This window comes from Apteryx mantelli, chromosome Z, assembly GCF_036417845.1.
Source record: "Apteryx mantelli isolate bAptMan1 chromosome Z, bAptMan1.hap1, whole genome shotgun sequence".
Taxonomy (NCBI): Eukaryota; Metazoa; Chordata; class Aves; order Apterygiformes; family Apterygidae; genus Apteryx; species Apteryx mantelli.
Window position 1 is genome coordinate 53,468,668 of NC_090020.1, and position 20,680 is coordinate 53,489,347.

General features: G+C 37.8%; 1 protein-coding gene across 1 annotated transcript in view; it reads right to left on the minus strand.

Moving 5' to 3' along the window:
- The window catches only part of ADGRV1 (adhesion G protein-coupled receptor V1), a 286,011-nt gene that overhangs the window by 60,737 nt on the left and 204,594 nt on the right, over window positions 1-20,680 (minus strand). Inside the window, exon 87 of the mRNA XM_067315842.1 lies at window positions 2,016-2,173. Within this exon, the coding sequence (XP_067171943.1) occupies window positions 2,016-2,173 (158 nt within the window). The remainder of the gene's footprint in view (window positions 1-2,015; window positions 2,174-20,680) is intronic.

The window sequence follows — 20,680 nt, forward strand, 5'->3', positions numbered from 1 at the left end:
CAGTGGCGCTGCACAACACAGGAGGTGGTTGAAGTGTCACAGCTAGGAGCTTGCACTATAAACATACTCATAGGTACACAGAGAACCCTTATAAAACCACAGACACTGCAAGCCTCACCAGGCACCCACTCACTGCATGAGGTACTTTCATTTGTGCTTGCAAAAGGTCTAGGGTAACAAAATGCCAATCTGCCATTATGGTACCAGAGTAGTAAAAAAATACATCCTATTTTTTTAAAGAAAGCAATGCTGTTACTGACTTATTATGGAAAACATCTCTTCTTGATTTTTTATTCCTTCTGACACCTCAATATTCTCTCTCCACCATTTTCTGTACTCCACTGGGGAAAAAAAATCCCCTAAGTCCTATGTTAAATCAAATAGGCTTTTGTTTCATCCCTACTATTTCATGTCTTTATGTCACCTAGATAAAACTACTATTAGTACTTTCTGCCATTTCCCATGCTGACTTTCTTACTTATATTGTTCCAATACACCGTAAGTTTTTTTGGTTTAACTGCTCTGAGGCAAGCCTTATACTTCAACATATGAATAGGGACTCCTTGGAGATACTAAAAATAAGTTATTTATAAATAAATAAACTACATTATTCAATACTAAATAAGGAGCCACCTTTGTGATTGTTTCAGGAAGTCCCTTTTCTATCCCCAGAAAGAAATGAAAGAATAAAGTGCAAGTAAGCCACATGGTCTTGAGGATCATATTTACAAGCTAAGTTTATCAGACTTTATCCAAACTTGTATAGCTCTTATGCAAGTTGACACTCTATCACTAAGAAAGAAATTCATATTTTACAAAATTTCTGGATCATATATATTTAGTATTTATTTTCATTTTCTCATAAAAAGAATATATTTCTAAAACCCAAATGTTCAAAATAAAAAACATAGAAGTCCCCATCTACATACTACAATTATCACTGCAAACTTGAGTATTTGAACCTAAAGAAGACAGCTTCCCTTTATAAATCTGAACATGCACTGGACTACTGAAAGGACTTTTGTAATAATCTACATTTCCTTTTAAGTTCAGATGATGTTTCTCTAAGAAAACTGGGAAAAAAGATTCAAGAATCACTTGAAAGTTTATAAAATCTAACTGGCTTCACACAGTCAGGGAGAAAATAGATAAAATTCCACTAAAATCTACATACTTGCACTTGTTTATAAATAAACAATTTTTTTTCCAAAGACACCATGAAAAGAATTATTCTAAGCTTTCCACCTACAGCTATTATTGCAGCACTGGTCTACCCTGCTGCAGTTTTATTACAGGAAAATCATTGTATTTGAAATTGTTTTAACAGAACAGACCGACAAATACTTCCTGTTTTGCACGAAACAGTTCTTCTTTCAAGCACGTTTCACTTACAAGTAGTGCTAGGAAATTTCAAAACAGAAGTATTAACTCCAAATACTCCAGCATGCCGGCACTCTCACTGACTAGGCAGTCACTGACTGTATCTATACCACAACGGAAAAGGCCAAGGACCATGCTCAGGCCCCGGAGCCAAGCAGAACGGCGCAGCTGCTGGCAACACGTTATCATCGCCCCCATGCAGGCCAGGGTGAGCAAGCCCACGCTGCTTCCTGGGGAGGGCCGCAGCACAGGCTGCCCTGAGCCCTGCCTCGGCACTGCCTGAGAAAGCGCTTTCTGGTACAGGCCAAAACCACAGCAGGGAACATCAGCCAGTGCTCAAACCTGGTGGTGCTGGCTCTTAGTGCTCTTCTTTTTACTAGACTAGACACAACCAGTGGTATTAATTTCTTAATTTATGGCTTATCCCCACTTTGGTATGACAGTTAAACATATGCATAACTTTAATCATTAAAGTATTTTCACAGACTTCAAACGGACCACTAACATGCTTAATCTTAAACATATGCCTAGGCATTTACTAAACTGTGGTTTCTGTTTGGGTATTCTGGATTGGAGAGAACGTTCAGTACAGTTCTGAAAACTTTGTTTCCTTGGAGTTAGCCTATATATCATACCTGCAGCATTAGTTCTTCCTCTGAAAATATCATCATATGCTTTCCATTGCGGGGTCACCTGGTAGGCATGAATGAACACCACAAAAACCACTACCAAGCACATTAACGGCACCAGAGCAGCAGTGAAGAGAGCAGCATAGGCATTTGGAATGAAGCACCTGAAGAGAAAATGGAAAATAATGCTGTTTATAAACATAAGAGACAACTTGAACAGTAATGAGTGAAATTCCAAATATAAATTTTTTTGACTTTACAAACCACAAGTCCTTTAACTCTCTTCCCAGAGTAACCTTGATAGGATGCATTGCTTTCCGATGGTTCTCATCTCCTGATCATACCTTAGTAATATAACATTTATACTTGAATATTATGCATATTGTATTTTAGCCTAACCAAACACTGATGAGATTTAAACCCATGCAATGGAACAAATGATATTTTAACAAACTCCATGCATGCTATATTTATTTAATGTGATCACTCTTAGTCACCAAAGTTTAAAAGGGCATTATGCAATTTTCCATACTTAGCTCCTGAAACCACAAATTAAATTTTGAGGAATATTTTTTTTAAATAAAGGAACTAGTCTTAAAGGCAAGATAACTATTCCTCTTCATGTTTTTGGAAATTATATGTCATTTGCACACTGAAGCCAAATGCTCCCTCACTCCCATTTTCTTTAATTGTTCTGTCTCTCCTTACCCTTTTCATTTATTAAAGTTATAATTATTTATAAGGATGTGACAGTCACATGAGTTATTGCTGAAAAAAGGAGTCAAATTATGCATATAAGACTATGACAAGAAGGATATGGAGATGATAGTAAGAGAGAGATCTCTACTGTATGAGAGATCAGGGTTTTCTATAAACTCCCTTGAGGTCTGAATGTGCTTTACAGCCATTGACCTACACCAGAGATGACGCAAAACCAAGCAGCCCAAGGGACAGCTTGGGAGTCAGTGTGTCTAGAGACTATGTGATCACTGCTATCCCTATTAAGAGGGTGTAACTTATCCAACCCTTCTGTTTGTCAGGTCAGCTCTGCTAAGTAAGTTTAGAGTCAATGCCTGTGTAATATCCATGTTAGAAGAGCCTGAATATTTGTTACGCTTGTATACCTTCTGGGTTTGCCTGGGTGCACATGCATAGCCTGTCCAACAAATCCTACAACCTCTGCAATTGCATTCGGTGCCAGTTCTTTTAGAGCCTCAATTCAGTACATTACAGCAATTCCAAAACAGTTTCCAACAGAATCTAGATACCTTCTAGGACTCTCTTAGGAAGGTATAGGCTCAGCCAGACCCCAGGCTGCGATACCACCTGATAACAGCACTAAGCAAAAAAGTAAGCAACAGGGAAAGTGGGTTCTCTTTAGTGCAATTAGGGTGTTCATTTCCTACACATGATATCTAATCTGCTTCATCCTTCTAGTTTTTAATATTTTTTAGGTATTAAAATTATTTTTCTTCCTCAAAGTATTCTTGAGTGGTCCCAATTAGCATTAAGAATGAAGGCACATTACCATAATCTATACTACTTTCAGTGATTATACTGAAAAGAAGACAAGAATCTTAGCACAGGTATAACCTGTTTTCTGTAAAATCTTTTTCATGTTCTGAAAACTGTATCTTTTTCAATTTGATGAACTTTTTTTATATTTCATGGTTCACGCTTTCTGTCATAAAGCTTTCTGAAAGGCTTAGAAGGCTTTTATGAACATTCCTTTATATTTAGTTAATGAAAGCTGCATAAAAATGAAACCCACAGAAATGGATCAGTCTTACTAATATTCCTAGGTCCTTGTTCTAAAAAGACATTGAAAAATTACATGGACAGGGAATACACAGAGCCATATTAATCATTCCCAGGGATTTCAAAGCTGACTTTGGATATTTTTTTTTAAAAAAGATGGTCAGCAATTCAAGAAAGACACTGTTTCCTGTAAGTTTTATTCACACATAGCCCTTACATATTGAAAGATGTCTTTTATGCTGGAAAACATATGGGATAACATTAAAAGAACCAACTAAAATATTTATTGTGCTACATGCTAGTGGAACACATATTTTATTACACTATCATGTCATTTGTCAGCTGGAACTATTGTATGTCCCATCTTCCTACAACAGGAATAGAAGCAAAATATCCCGAAACTCCATCAAAGTTGGAGGTCCACAATATAACTATGTTATGGAGAAAGACCTAGGAAGATTGATATGGAACCTAGACAGAACCACATAACTACCAGCATTACTTGTTTAAAGAAGAACATTAACTCCTGAGTATAACCTTCAAGCAAGTCTTTTATTTTTTAAACAGAGTACACTTTGCAAATTAAGTCTTTAATCCATGACAGACAGAGCTATTGTGAATAATGAAGGTGTTTTTGTACTTCTGCCTCTGGTGAGTAACTATCAGGTTTTTGTTTGGTTTGTTTAGAATCTGAATAATACTAAAAAAAATGGCTATCAGTTGAATTAGGTGCTCTTGTGCAATGCCTTCTCAGCAAATAGCACGTGTAAAAAAAATCAAACGCTGATAGGCTCTTCTGAAACTCTCATTTTGTTACAAAGCTTCTGTGACTCTCTGTTAACACTTTCTATTACTAAATCATTTCCCCTGCACAAATTTGCATGTTTTTCTGACATTTTTTAGAAGTTTTGTTACCAACTTCCACTTTTAACACTGAAAGGCCAACTGCTGCCTCCACTCTTGCCCTTCCGGATGACTGTTATCTGATTGGAGACTCCTGTAACCTGGGACTGTCTTTGATTGTTTTGACTTTGTTCTGATCACTGACTTTGTTTTGATCACGGATTTTTTTTCACTGCTATAAAGTTTTCTGTTCACCTCAACAGTAATGTACTCCCATTGGCTCACCCCCCTCCACTACACCAAGCTGAAGTCATTTCTTTGCACTGTCTTCAAGACTCTCCATCTCACAAAATCTGCAGAGAGATTCCAGCTACACAAGATAAGGGAGGCACACTTTTATTTTTCCTAGTATTTTTAAAGCAAAAAGAGAAAACAACTAGCATGATATATACTGGAACTACTTGTTAACACAGTTACACAGCTAATATTAAAAAAAAAAAAGTAAAATTTCTAAGGAAATAAGGAATTCTTAATAAATGAGGAAGGTATTCAATACGAATACTGTCACTCATTGTTCCCTTCTAAGCAAGAAAGATTTCAAATAGCTCAATGTGTTAAAGGCATAGATTTGTTCTGTTATTGTCATGCCTTGAACTCTAAGGATGATCTCCTTCAAATGCAGCTTCAAACTATGGAAAGTTAAGTTTGATGAAGTATTGCAACTCTTCTGGTTTATCAAATACCTTGTGTCTTTTAGTTTAGTTAGCAGGCAGCCACCTTTCTGGCTTCTGTTTTATGAATTTCTCTCTGGAGCTAGACCTACATTTATTTATTTATTTATTTATTTAATCCAGGGCATAAAGCTTAAGAACTCTTGAGCTTCTCCCTTGCCTTAGACACAGCTGGTTGGCAGGCAGAGAGAACTGTGGCACCATGTGAGTTTGCTCATACTGCTAATGTTACATCAGGAAGTAAAAGGCAAAGATCAGACATATGAATTTGCAATTGTATTTGTATTTCATCATCTCCATGTAGAGAAATAAGGCTGTATACCTAGAAAAGTAATGAAAGTCAAGGCTTGAAACATTTATTCATCTTTACTCAGCAAATTCTTCATCAAGTGGATGAAATGTTGCTAAAAATGAAAATAGGCAAGTTTGACTGCAATCTACACTAGCTTCTTGATGTTCACACACTCCAGGCTTTCTTAAACAGCAGTTTGCTTTTTTCCAGATTTGGCATTTCTATGCACTGGGATTTGGCTTTAGTGTGGAAGAAAGCCACGTTATCTTTGATTAGGCACTGCATATTCATTTTTAGAATATGCTCATCAGTTTTCTACTAACTGTGAAGCAGGCCAGAGAATGGAAACATTTTTGCAAATAATTACTTGCTAAAAATTGTTAATCTGACAAATTATCTGTGATAAATTGTGCCTGACCTGTATCTAAGCAACATAATGAAAACTAAAATTACATCCTTCTTATATGAACTCATCCTGGATGATGATATTTATTACCTGCTTTTGATGCTGTGGGGAGTTTGACAGTTTGATAATCAAACCTCTTCTGAAAATACTCTAGTTTTTTTTATTAGGTGGAAGCTCTGAGCTTTTTAATTTCAACACAGTTGTAAGTATAACCCTCTGAGAAGATCTGATCTCTCGCACTGCTTCTCAGAATCACCAGCAAACTCAGTTCTTTGCTCTATGTTTATTTGCAATTTCAGCTGACAAATTGCTCATATGTGGGACTACATCTAGTGCAATAATCCTTATGGGACTTCATGTTGTTCACTCTTGTCCCTTCTGCTGTCCAACTTTCTGCTTGTTCTGGAATACTGCTGTTCTGTACAACAAACTTCTTTACAGCCTTTGGCAGTAGGGTACAAAACCAAAGCAGTAAGTATCCAGGTAATTCTGTATGAATTTATTCCCATTAACCTCAAATTAGAGGCCCTGATCCACGAATCCTGCATGCATGATATGCATGATTCAGGTTTGCTGACAAATTATGCCCTTGGCCATCTACTTTCCCCTGTGAATTAATGCAGAACGGCCCATGAATCACTTAAGTTATCACCTAAGCAGAGCATTTTAAAGCAAACTAAAAATAGTTCTGGCTTACTTTAAAACTGCATGTTATAAAATGCAGGTTTTAGCAACTGCTTCAAAATTGACTCAGTGGACTTAGGCTGAGCATACCCCTAGCATAGACAACCTTGCCAGCTCTGGCAGTATATATCTCTTCATGAGTCAAAGTCATCAGAATTTAATGAATTCTCAACCTGAAGAGGTTATACAGCTCCATTCTTTTTTGTTTTATATTGTAACAATAGTCATTTTCCATGAATACATTAAGCAATGAGATTAACGTTTGCATTTTGGTTTATCTTCCATTCCCTGACAGGGAAAGAAACGTGGACTATTTTGTTTGTATGTGCTAGGTTTCTAGTGTATGTAAGATTCTCATTATAGAAAATTTCATAATGCCAAAGGAATATAGGTTAAGGCCACAGTCGTCATTCCGTTTCATACAGTCTTCCAGACATACTAACAACAGACTACATGACTCTCTGAAAACAAGGACTACACTTACTACAGTTCAGTGGAAGACTCATTTAAAGATCAGAGGACTGATCAGATACGCTTTATGGCTGCCTATGACTATGTTGTAGTATTCAATTTTATTTAGAGTTTTTTTTATGTATTATTACACAGATATGAAGTTTGCAACCCGAACAAAGCCAAAAAAACAACTGGATGAATAAGAGGTGCCACACTGCTATCTAACATTATAGCAAGCATTACTCTGTGATCATATCACAGATACAGCTACAGGAACATTTAACATCAGTGAGAATTTGAGAGTATTGTTGAACTACAATCAGAAATGACTCATTGCACATGTGAATCTTTTACTGAAGGAAATGGTATTGTAGCTGATGACTCAAATTCTTTTCTCTCCTGACCTGCTCTCTTTAGGCAAAGCCTCAAATCTTTATATTCTGATTCCATCCAAGCAATGGGTCATTTGGATAGTAACTTTGTGAACCCTATGTACTGAAGGCCAGGAGGAGCTTAATATTATCTAAGCATTTTTATCAGTATTGTTCATGTGGTCCTAAAGTTATTGTCATACTTCATCCTGAACCTCTAGCACCCACTTTAGCTGCTTCAGGCAGAATGCTGAAGTCTACGCGTTGTGTTGATCCTTGATAAGCCTCCATATGGTATAGGTCTACTGGATGAAGTGCCATTCTCCAATTTGATTTGACTTTCTTTTTTACCTCTCAGAGTTATCTAAAAATGTAAAACTAACCTGAGGTCTTGCATTTATTCATTTAAGCCCTGACTCAGAGGGAGAGGTATGCTGGCATATACTGAAATTGGATCATAAGTAGTTTCAATAGGATTTCACAGAATTAAATGAAGGCAGATGTTTTCCTAATCTGTGAAAAAGAAACATATATAGAAAGATCCCCAAGTGGTATAACCCCAGCATTGGGATATACAAAACCATATACATAACTTCTGTCATACAGATATTACTGAATGCCTTCCTGGTACAGGGAAAAATTTCTTAAGCTCTTCTAATGTAGCAATACTAGTATTCCACAGATACAGAGGAACAGAAATAATTTATAAAGCATTTGAGCAACCGCAGCAGGTTAATTATATAAGATTACCTTTGATTCTATGTATCTGATCAAGTTTAGATTCAGCCAAATGTTAAGATTCTGAAAGAATGATATAGTCAGTCAATGCTTCTTAAAAACTAAAGCTAGAAAATTTGGAAACTGAATTGGAAGTTAAACATATTTCTTTCCTTATAAAGATAAACACAGCTGATAGAACTGAGATTATAAACATGCTATGACAAAGCAAAAATTGAAGCCGTAGTATAGGTTCATAACTAGACGGAGAGAGTAAAACTATTAATACAATGCAGTAAAGCCACATGGCCTCAATAAATATTGGTTCTGAGCTTGGAAGGAAACAAAATTATATGCTTATCAAACCATGACATCAAACAAAGTCAGGGTTGGAAGAAATCTTGGAGACATCTTCAGATTTCCATCTACCCTAAGGTAAGATCGACCATAACCATCAGTCAGTCATTACTGACTGATGTCTGTCTAGCCTGATAAAGAATATGCAACCTCTCCCAGAAATCTGTTTCAGTGCTTCACAGTACTTAGCTCAAGTGACTGCTTCCCAATATTTAACTTAAATCTTTCTTGGTGCAGTTTACATGTTACTTCTTGGCCTAGCCAGCATCAATGTGGGAAACTGTTTGCTGACACATTTCTTTCCATATTTGCAATTTGTTATGATTTTCCCCTCAGTTTTTCTTTAAGCTAAATAGTTCTAGATCTTTCAATATGTCTGAGCAAATCATGTACTCAAGACTGTTGTCAGTCTCATTGATTTCTCCACTTTGTTAATATATTTCTTGAATTGCAGGGTCTGAAACCTTTGATAGTAACTAATCTGAGTAGATGACTAAAGCACAAGGTCTTTATGTGTCCTTAAGACTAAGTTCCTTTACATATTGCCCAATATGATGTGTGCCTTTTGTGCCACAGCATGAAGCCGTTGACTCATGGTCAGTTTATCATCCACAATAAGCACGTGATCTTTTTGTACAGAGCTGGTAAACAGCCAGTTATTCCCCATCCTATTTTTGCATAGCTAATTATTCCTGGCAAGATGCAATTCTTTCCACATGTCCCTATTGAATACCATACTACTTTTTCAGAATGGATCTCAGATGTCAAAATCATTCTGAATTATAAGTTGTTTCAATATACTTCTTTCCCAGCTTTGTGCTGTGATAAATTTGAATGTATACCTTATTCCAGGCTTGTATTATACAAGGTGAATGTAGTATTTTCCAGTCCATTAGAAGATGTTGAACGAAGAAGAGAAAAACATTTTTCCATCATGATGCCTTGATAAGTTTCATCCAAGAATCCTGAAGAATCTACCTGAGAACATGATTAGCCTGTTGACAACTCATTTTCAGTATATCTTGGAACACTGGGGAAATTTGAGATGACTGGATTGTCTCAAAAGTCAGAAAGGGCAACAACATGATCTAACTGATGTATAAGCCTTTTGACTAGACATAACTGGACTGATATAAGACATGATAAAACATTTAATTATGAAGAATTAAAAAACAAAATCAAAATGTTTTTCTGGACAACAGACTCCATCAGATAAACTTGATTTCATTCTTTCATGAGGTTGCAGGTTTGGCTTATAAATGTGATTGGAAACTTTTGACAGTATTTGAATTACACAACAGGATGCAATGCAAGGAAAGCAAATATGGAAAACCTACCACACAAACACTTAGGGCCCACTGGCTAGATATTAATTCTGCAAAAAAGAATCTGGAAATTACTGTGGTTCACATTAAGCAGAACATGAGTTGTAACTTTATGCTGTTGCAAAGAGGGCAAATGTCATACTCAGAAGTATGAACAGCAGTATATCCTGCAAGACCAATGAAGTAATCATTCTGCTCTAATCAGCATTACTAATATCACAGTGACAGGCTGTATCTGGTTTTGACATATCAAAAAAAAAAAAAAAAAAGGACTGAATGAAGAAAGTGTGCAGGAGAGCAATGAGGGCAACCACAGGTCTCATAAATGTGTTCCCTCAGAAAGACTGAAAAAAAAAATTTTTTTTCTTTCAAAAGAGAAGGGTTATGTATTAGCAATCTACAAGTAGGTAAAGGGATGTTGCAAAGAACAGAGGAATGGCATCTTCTCCATGTTGTAATATATTTTTCTTGTTTCCTTGTTCCAAAAGACAATGTGATGGGCTTAAATTCCACCAAGAAAGATACATATTTGAGAAAAACTTCCTAGAAGTGAAAGATCGAAGTGAAGAAGTGGAATGGTTTGCTACTGAATATTGCATAGTGCTTCTATCTGGAGGTTGTCTAAAAGAGAGAAAAAATATTTGTCACAAACATGTAGGAATGGTTTGTCATCTCTCAGAGCAATGGAGACAGATCCCTCCACATCTCTCCAACACCACTTTTGTATAGTTTTGTGGTTCTGTAAGTCTATGCTGCATGACAATCTCGTTTAAAAACTGTAAAACTAACCATAATAGACACAATACACAGTACGAAGTGGCTGATGACTACCATAATAGTCACAAAAGACCCTTATGGCTGATTTTAGGCTCCACAAGGATCAGGACTAGATCCAGGACTTCCATTTTAAGAGGATCTCTGAATGTAATCTCTTTAAAGAGGATCCAGACACAAACTAGCACAGGGCTTTTAACCCACAAAATTAAAGCTTGCAAAATAAATACATAAAAATACCTAAAGCACATGCCTCAGGATGAAAGATGTTGGGCAACTTTTATTTCTGTGCTTGAACTGTTCTTTCCCAATGAAGCCCCTGAAGTACAGTACTAGTGTAAATAAAGCTTTCTCCTCTGGTGAACACTTGTTAAACATTTCATAGTCAATCCACAGAGTCAAGCCCAAAACTGGAAACAGTGAAGACCAATTGAGTTTTATTTTTTCCACTGCAGATCATTTCTTATTTCTACTCAGTACCATGTTTGAGAATATCTACTCTTTAAGATGGGACCTCAGAGAACTGAACTCAAACGTCAACTGGGACAAAACTGAAATAAGAAATACACTGCAGCTCTAAGAAAATGCTGATGTGGTTGCACATTCCCCCATCACCACCTTTTTTCTTTTCTCTCTTCTTTTTTGAAGTGTTACATTTGTAACCAAAGAATAACTGCAAGCTATGCACATGCACAGAAAGATACTTGCACACATCCAGAAAATGTACATAGTATGTATTTTATTTACCTCCTATTTTGCATTTGACTAGAAAGTTGCCTGACAACAGTTTTATCATAAGTAAGCTTATTTCTATCTGTAATCAACCAAAATATGTCAGAATCCAAAAAGCATAATAAAATTTCTTGGAAAAGCAATCCTTTAGTCGCGCAAGGGGGAAACCACATGTACAGCTGCAGTCTGACAATGCAGTGTTTATTTTACTACCCAGTCCACAAAATAACGTTTACCAAAACCTTCAGTTTTGCTGCTAATGTGTCTTGCATCAATGCTACTGGTTAAGAACTCCATTTCTAAAGATATGCATAACACACAAAGACAAGAATTTTAAAACAACCCATCAGCAAAGATTTTTACACTTTTTTGTTTTGCAAAAGGCAAAGCACATCACAAGACAATGGGCATGGAAGCATCCCAAGCATTACATTTTTTCCTAATCCTCCAGAAAACAACCACAGGTTTTAGGTGCACTCCATGTATTAAAATGGCATCCAAAGGATAGTATTAAGTACTGCTTCTATCATCAATTTATATTTAGATATAATTAGCCTGGGCTATAACGATTATAGTTTCCAATTTGCAGAATAAAAAGAAAACTCAAAGAAGTTAAATAGTTTGAGAAGGCTTTGGAGGGAGTTAGTGCCAGAGTTTCAGAGTTTCGGCGATTCTGGCTGTCAGGAGGGAGCACCATCCCTTTATGGATGCATTTACATGCAAGTACAGTTTGAAAAGACATTTTCCAACCAGAATATTCCAGTTTTGGTCAAAGCACAATGTGTCTGCTTGGGTAAGGGAATAGAAAAAGAGGATCTAAGAAGAATTCCCCACCTCATTCAATAGTGGGGGATGTCTGCCCTGACAAATGAAGGCTGAAGAATCTTTGCTCAAGCACAGACCCCTGATTGTCTGTGATACTTAACTCCATTTTGCATCACTCCAACTAGTTACTGTCAAGACAATGCCAAGGAACAGGCAGACTGAGACCAAAGAGTCATTACTGAAGAAACTACACTAGATTCGTCTCCTTCCATCCTCCACAGTCTATCAACACTACTCCAGCAGGCCCTGGGGCTCCCAAAAATGCCCTCAGGCCTTTCAGGGCACACCACACATACCCTGAGTTTCATGTTATAAAAACACCTCTGTGGTAGCTGTCAATGCAGCTCTCTTGTTATTTCAGATACTTTGAATTGACACCCCCCCCCAAAAAAAAAAAAATATATATATATATTTTAATGCTACAAGGACTCTGCAGAGCCCTCTGCAGAACAGACACCGGAGCAAGCGCTACGTGGTTTTGGCTAGGGGAGCGAGTTCTAAGCAGTGCAAAGGAGAACCAGGCTGTGCCACTTTGCCTTTCGGCCACTTGTCAGTTCTTGGACCTCTTTTATTTAGCATGAATATTTGGAATCTGAGGTGTCACTTTATAACTTGAAAATTTTTCAAGAGTGACTAGTAGTAGACTCAATTCCAGGAGGCCTAGCGTAATTGCTAATTCTGGGTGATGATGGATCCATAACAGGTTAAGAGAATCAGTCCCTTTTAGAGTATCTCATATTGGTCCTCGCAATTGATACACCAGTATTTTTTTTCCTTTGTTTTGGCTTACAGCAGTAATATTACATTTATATATAAATTAAGAATCAACTAATAAAGTATAGTGAAATACTGATGCACTTCCCTAGATTTGTGATAGTCACATTTCAGTAGTTAAAATACTAAATGAGAAAAATATAAATGAGCATCTAAACATAAACTGTTCTTCTGGCAAATTTGGATCTGTCACAATTTCCAAACCAGCAAAAGTGAATGCTTTATCTGTGCTGTTTCAGAAACTGAGAGCAGTGTCTGAGCATGTGTCTGAAACAGAAAACTCCAGCCACTACCGAAAGAAAAAATCATAGTAGAAAAATTCACTGCAGCTACATAAAGAGCTGCATTAAAATGAAGCAACATTTTCCATTCTTTTAAAAATACATTAATTATTATTACAAAATAACAATAACAATTTGTTTCTCTAAATGCTATTCATCCCTCACCAAAAAGTGTAATGACAAGATTTGATAAAAACAGACATTTGGCTTTTGCATCACTACACAAGACCTTGGGTACCATGATAAAAATAAGACCCAAAGGCCATGACAGCTGTACAGAACTTGACCATTAATGCTCAGACGCACTTTGCATTTTAAACAGCTCATTATTCATAATAACTTTGGACCCATAGCAGGTTTTAAAGCAAGAAGTCATGTGACATGGGTAAGTCAAACACTGGAAGACAAATACAGTGGTATCATGACTCAGAAAGATAGAATATGTCACTTTTCATGATTCAATGCTTTAAAAATCTTCATATAGACATACTGAGCAAGGACCTTTGCTCCAACTAGGCTGATTTTTCTACAGGACTGAGCAGGGAAGAACAATTTCATGTCAGTCAGCACAAATTACAGCAGCCTCAGGGTATGCTAAATTGCACTTGGCAGGCCAGAGAGGTTATTCAAGCAGGGGAGGCCAACTGAAAGGTAGCAGGGCTTCATATTATGATGACTCTCCAATATGCAAGGGTTTCTTTTAACAACAAGATCCACTCAGGAAACAGAGACTTTTTTGTCTGCTCTGCAACAAGAGAGTAGCTCATAATAACCAGGACAGAGCTATCTGACTATATTTGCTCCAATAAATAATAACTCCAATAAATGGCCTTACACTGGGGTGAAAGTAGCACAAGTTTATACTTGAGTCAAAAAGGCTGTTGGCTGGAGCTTTCAAAGAGGCCTGACGGAGTTCACATCCCACTGCCATTGCCTTTACAGGATGTGGTTGCTCAGCTCTCTTATATTCTTTGGAAAAACCCTGCCACATTTTTGAATGATCTGCAAGCAGCTGTATGATTAACCCATATTGGCCAAATTACATGGACTGTATCAAATCATAAACCATGCAGATTCTCGTAAATTGAATCTGCAATACAGCATTATAAACTAGCTTGATTCTTCGTTTTATTAGAAAAATCCTTGAAAGTGAATCTTCTAACTAGATGATTTAGGATTATTAAGTGATATTTAAAGATGTACATGCTCATGTTATAAATATTTTCCATACTTCTTTTCATAAAACACGTAGCCAGCTGTGAGAATTGGGTCCTAAACCCAACCATTATGTCCTGACTCTATGGAAATTAAAGGGAACAGGCTGAATACAGAAGTGACCACAAGTTCACTCCTCTGCCTTGATTTAAGAAAAACCTGACACTCTTCTGAAAGTACATTTTACAAAACAACAAAAAAATTCTAACATTAGTGGATTCCAATCTCCAAGAACAATCTGTTATGTATAAAGCATGTGTGAAGTTTAAGATGACAGACATAACAGTTTTAAGTATTATGCTTCTTTCTCTCTGCATGATGAGTATGTATCTGAAGCTATTTAAATAATGTCAGTTCTTGTTGCCTCTAGTTCTGAAAAAAACCTAATTGTTTAATTTACCAAGTGAATTTTCTAAAAGGAAGTAGGCTTTCTACCTAATAAGGTAAGCCATTTAGGAAAGCCAAGAACGTGTCAGGTAAAACAAATCAGAAATTTAACAAAGCTCACCAGATTTGTTAATCTCTTTTTTCTAACTTCAAAAATACTTCTTCCTTAAGCTCATGTCAATGCTTGTACTGATAAGTGAAGAACATTAATATAAATTAATAAATGTCCTTGCTGATAAGTGGACTACAGATAATTTTTCCTATTAGTTTTTCTTTTTTAAAAACCTTGTTAATTCCCACTTCCAAACGATGCAGCCAGAGAATTTCCAACTCTTTAATGCTCAGCTGCCAACAAAAGCTTTTGCGGTATGTACAGTTTTGCTTGTTTGGGGTCTGCAGGGTTTTTTCTGCTTTGTAAATAGACACATTGCTCTCAGTACAGCGGGCGTAGGACATGTGTGGAACGGAAACCCACGACACATTACGCTGGAGGAAGTACCAGTGCGCACGCTTGCAGACAGCCTGCATCTGCATTTGCAAGCACAGGGGAGCGAGCCTGAGCCCTAGTGCCCTCATCGCAAGCGCTGCATCTGCCTTCCCTGGACAGGGAGCAGGAAGCGCAGTGGCGCGGCACAGCCAAACTTCCCTGTTGGCTTTCTGGGCCGGGCGCTGCTGCTGAGCGAATGCGGGGAGCACGGCCGGCGCTGCGGGGGCGCGCGGGGGTGGCGGTGGCTGCGCCGGGCGCAGTTGAGTCCGAGTTTGCAGAGCGGGAGCCGGAGCAGCTCCTCTGAGCCCCCTGCAGCACACAGACATCTGTAACAGTGCTCGTGGCCCGGGCTGCTGCCATTTGTGTTAGCGTGCGGTAGGGTGACAAACTGCCGTTTGCTGAAGCCGGAATGTAACCAATGTGCACTGGCTACACCAGCAGTTCATTAAAACGGTTTTACAGGGCAGTGCTTCATTAGCCAGCGCTGGCCTTCTGTGGAAACAGCCTTTCGCCTTGGCTGCCGGTTCCAGCTGCGCACCGCGAGGCCCGCGTGGCCTCCCCCAGGAGACAGGAGACGCGGCACAAGGACCTGGAACGGGAGCCTCTGCACAAATGCCGAGCCTCTGCCCCGAACCCCCTGTCTTGGTGCACCGAGTTCATTTTATACTTCTGTGTAACTGTTTCTTGCAAGAAATCTCATTCCCTGTATGCTGTAAAAGGTGTTTGTAAACCCAAGGCCCTGAAGTTCCACTAGCTGGTTCACAGGTTATTCCACTTTTAGATACATTCTTTATACATAAAGCAACAGCAGCATCTACATGAATGCAAACATAACTTTTGATGTCAAAATCAAAAAGATTACAGGTTCAATTTACGCTAGTTACCTAAGAGACTGGGGAAAAAAGCAAGAGCTGAAGCCAGGGAAAAAGCACCTTTCACCTGTATTTTCAGCAAAACAGTTGACAGAGGTTGTACAGAGACCTATGGAGTTACTTGGGAGGTGGGTGCTTTCCCTATAGTTGCAATTCAAGGATTGCACCATGCTGCTAGTTTTGTGTTTAATCACTGTCCTCAGAAACAAGCTCAGCCAATATCCGTACCATAGGGATAGGGGATTTTCTGTGGAATGATCCTACTCCAGAATGCCCAGAGCTTATGGGTCAAAGCAGACAAATCTCAAATGAACCACAAAAGCTGCCCCGAAGAGTCCAGTACAGCTGTGAAACATGTAACTCACTTACACAACTACATTTGGAGGCCTCTATAATCGAATACTACTGCCCAAAGCACAACACAGTTAGATTTACCTCCTTTGACTAACTGTTGTACTTGGCCTCTGGCATCATCATCTAATCATAATGTTGGGAAAATGAACAACTTAAAGGATCTAATACTGCCCATACTACTGTTGTCTACATTGTCAGAATGAATTAAAATGAAAGCTGTTCTTGTATTTGATAAATTTACGTCAGTTTATAATTCATGTAGATTAGTTCAGAGACAGGCCCATACATTTTACTTCATATGGAGTTCAACATGAGAAAATTAACTCTGTCACTGAATTTAAGTTTGAAAGGAAACACAAAATGTTTAGTAACAGTTTTTCCAGATTTTATAGAGTGATAACGTGACAGTCAGCCTTTTGGCTTTATTCAATTTTCTTCTGGTTTCTTTCTTTATGCACAAAAAAGATGAGGAAGGAAAGTGAGGGAAAGAGGAAAAGAAGGAGGAAAAAAAGCAGAAGAAAATGTGCTTCTATCAGTCTGGCTAAGAAATATCAACTCAGAAAGCAGTGGATCTTACTGTTTCTAGAAATTAAGCCAACACTTGCTCTTTCATTTTTAAATTTGGCCAGATTGTCCCAACATTTTTTTGAAGAGAGTCCTTTCTAAATCAATGGGATTTTCCAATAGAAATTAAACAGTGTGATTTGACCCGGTCACCTGTATTGACATGTAAAAATTCATGACTGTATAAGCAGCACTATATTCATTAGTGGAGGTACTCACTGAATACCTACCAGCCATAGAAAAATGTGGGAAAATCCAGTCCACCCTGAACAAAGAATGAAGAAGTGCCAAGATGCTGTTTTGAAATATTAAAGAACAGGATCAGTCTGAGTCAGTGTATGCAACAACAGCCTTGTCAACACACCAGGCCTATCACATAATAAAGTGAAAAGCAATTTTCATCTTTTACTGTAGCTGCTGTTACTGTATAGCTAAACAGATGAGGAAAAGGGGAAAAATAAAATCCCTAAGAAACTCTTTTCTATAATGAGAACCCAAATTGTCATCTGCTGTGGTTTTAGTACTTGGCCCACTGTGTTTCAGTCATCTCATTATACCATCTTCTACAAATTTATCTGAAGATTTTTATACCCAGTTTCTTTTTTTTTCCCCCTGTGGAAGTAGACGCTAAGGAAGCACCAAATATCAAAGGAGAATCTGTGATGTATTCAACATGCAAATTAAACACTCACAATTCTGCCTTGGTGAACCTGGACATTACAGTCATGGCCAGCTAGCAGCAAGGACCTAGCACACACACTGAGTTAATACGGTTCCTAGCCAGGACACTGGAAGCTCTGGAGTTCCCAAGCAGGTGGTTGAGGTTAGTCTAAAGAAGAAGACTGTAAAAGGACCGGGACGCTTGTAGCCCTGGGCATGTGACCAGAAAAAAAAGCTGGTAGAAACTTGGTTGACATTTGTTAGAGCAGTGTTATTTTAAAAGTGTATAAGGAGTTACATGACTGATTTCAATTGATTATCCTGCTCCTATTTACATCTAAAGCTTCTTCCCCATGCATATCGCTCATTATCAACAGCTTTGAAATCATGAGCTATTATTATGGTTATTTTTCTGACTTTTTACTATTTTGTATTTGTTACAGTGTCTCACATTCAAGAAAATGTTTCCCTGATACCAGTTGTTATGGCAGGCACATTTTTTCCTAATTTGAGTACTTTTTCCATCTGTTCTTTAAACCAAGGATTTTAATATAAGTCTAGCTGAAAAAGGAGATGTTTCCATATGCAAACTGTCAAATATAAATCAGGCTCATGTTCACAGTCTGCAAAAAGAAAGAAATAACAGACTGTCAAGCCACAGTGGTTTTCTCTCTTCAGAACAGTATTTAGTATGGACATTTTTGTCATCTGCGTGTTTTGTCCCATCTATTAAGTTCTCTGTGTGTACTACAACCCTTTCTGTTGCAACCTCTATATTAGACAGAGTGATTCTATCTAAGCCAAGCTGACAATTACATTTAATACTGCTAATACAAACTAGTCTGCTAAAGCTGTGTTCTTTTTTTCTTTCCACAGGTACCTTAGCAGAGATACATTTTTTAATTACTGATGCTGTTGCATAGCACAGACCATGCTTCCTTTCCTAAAGTACAGCTGACTGCACTGCTAAGTATACTCAGTGTCCAAATACTTCATGTAACTAAAGTATGAGCACAAAACTGATCTATTGCAGAACAATGATGTGGTAAAGTTCAAGAAACAAATAATTCTTGTTAGTCTTTTCAGGAAGATAAAATACAAAAGGTTGGATGTATTTACTTCTTAAAAACAACATATCAGTGTCAGTGAAGTGCTCCAAGGAAGTTGCTGATATTGATCTCAATATTGCTTATTTTAGCATTTCCTGTTATAGTTTAGCACATCAGATGACAGCTTTTCTAAAACACTGGAGAAAGGATAAACCAAGAACAAACCTGTACAGCAGTAGTAGGTTACATTCTGCTAATTAAAGATCATAAAGCTGGAGGGTCTATATTGTTCATTTCTTACACAACTCGAAGGGAAATATGCAACCTCAACAAGCTGTCAGTGGCAAGGATACAAATCTCTATCCTGCAACTGTTCTGTGTGTTACTCTCCTCATAGTACCACCCAGGCTTCAGAGAAGTCTCTTGGAGTTTTGCTTGGGTACAAAAAGTCCCTCAACTGGAGCTATTTGAAGGATCAGGTCCAATATCATGTAACTTTCACCCTTAACAACCTCTCGCTGCAAGGTTTTAAAACGACCTCACTTGTCAGAGTCGAACTGTGGCTGGGAATTTTATCATCCAAAATAATACATATTTTTCTTTATTCTCACTTTTCAAAATTCCATCCCTAGAATCTTCCAGAATTTCCCCTTCTTTATTTTAGTGCTTTAAAAGCACAACACAGTGATTTATGTCTCTTTCTGATATGCTAACATTTGCTTAACATTAACAGTAAATATTTGTAAAGATGCAAAAAACACTCAATCCCCCCAACCATTTTCCTCCATTGAAAACCTATGTTGCTAATGAGGGACAAAAAAAAGGGTAATTAAAGCCATCACATTTAGCAGTGAGATATTTTTATATAATCCTTAGCAGTGGGTAGCACACTAGGCAGCTTCACTGCAAATAATGGAGGAGTTCAGAAAATAAAACGCATGCACGTAATACAAAAGGCCAAATTTTGTGATCTTTTAACTGATGCTGTAAGCCAGCGAAGCAGGGTAATTTGCCCAGTAATGTATTTTGGGGATGTCTATATTGTAGTGCAATGCAGAGATAACCCACATAGCTCTAGTTCATCAGAAATATTTCTCCTACAGTAGCACAGAGCTCAGCATGGGCTAATTTACCCTGCTGAGAAGGGCAAAACAATGAATGATGAGAAATGAGCCAGTGGAAAATACAGTCTTTTCTCCCTGCTGTTTCAGCTCAGTAGTTCATGCAGCATATGGCTTCACGTCCAGATGCTTAAGTGTCATTCTCTGCTCAACTCTAGCAACAGTTGTTTGAAAAAGCTTCTAATTCCTAAGAGCTTTAATAGCAAACTGAAGAGAAAGGAAGTGGTAACAGAAGCGGCTGGGATAACAGGAAGCATGAGTAGGCACGGGAGAGGAAGGACCATGCATGGAGACATTTCCAAGTTCGTGCACACTATAAAGCAAGGGATAGGGATCAGGGGCTGGGAACTCCACATCCATTTATCATACAACCCATACACCTTTTTCACTTAGCACTACTGGCAGCTCAATTAAAGTTGCTGAATTCTTTTCCTTGTTACTGATGTTGTTGTTCCTACATGTAAAAAGTCTGATATTTTAAACATTTTATTCTTAAGAATCAGGACTAAATCCAGCACTTTTGAAGTAATATGAGAAGGGGGGTGTAAGAGAAAGAGACAATACAAATACTTGGCCAGAAATTAGCTCACTCAAGCTAAAAAAATTCATTTTACTGGGAGTGGCACTAGTCTTTGGGAT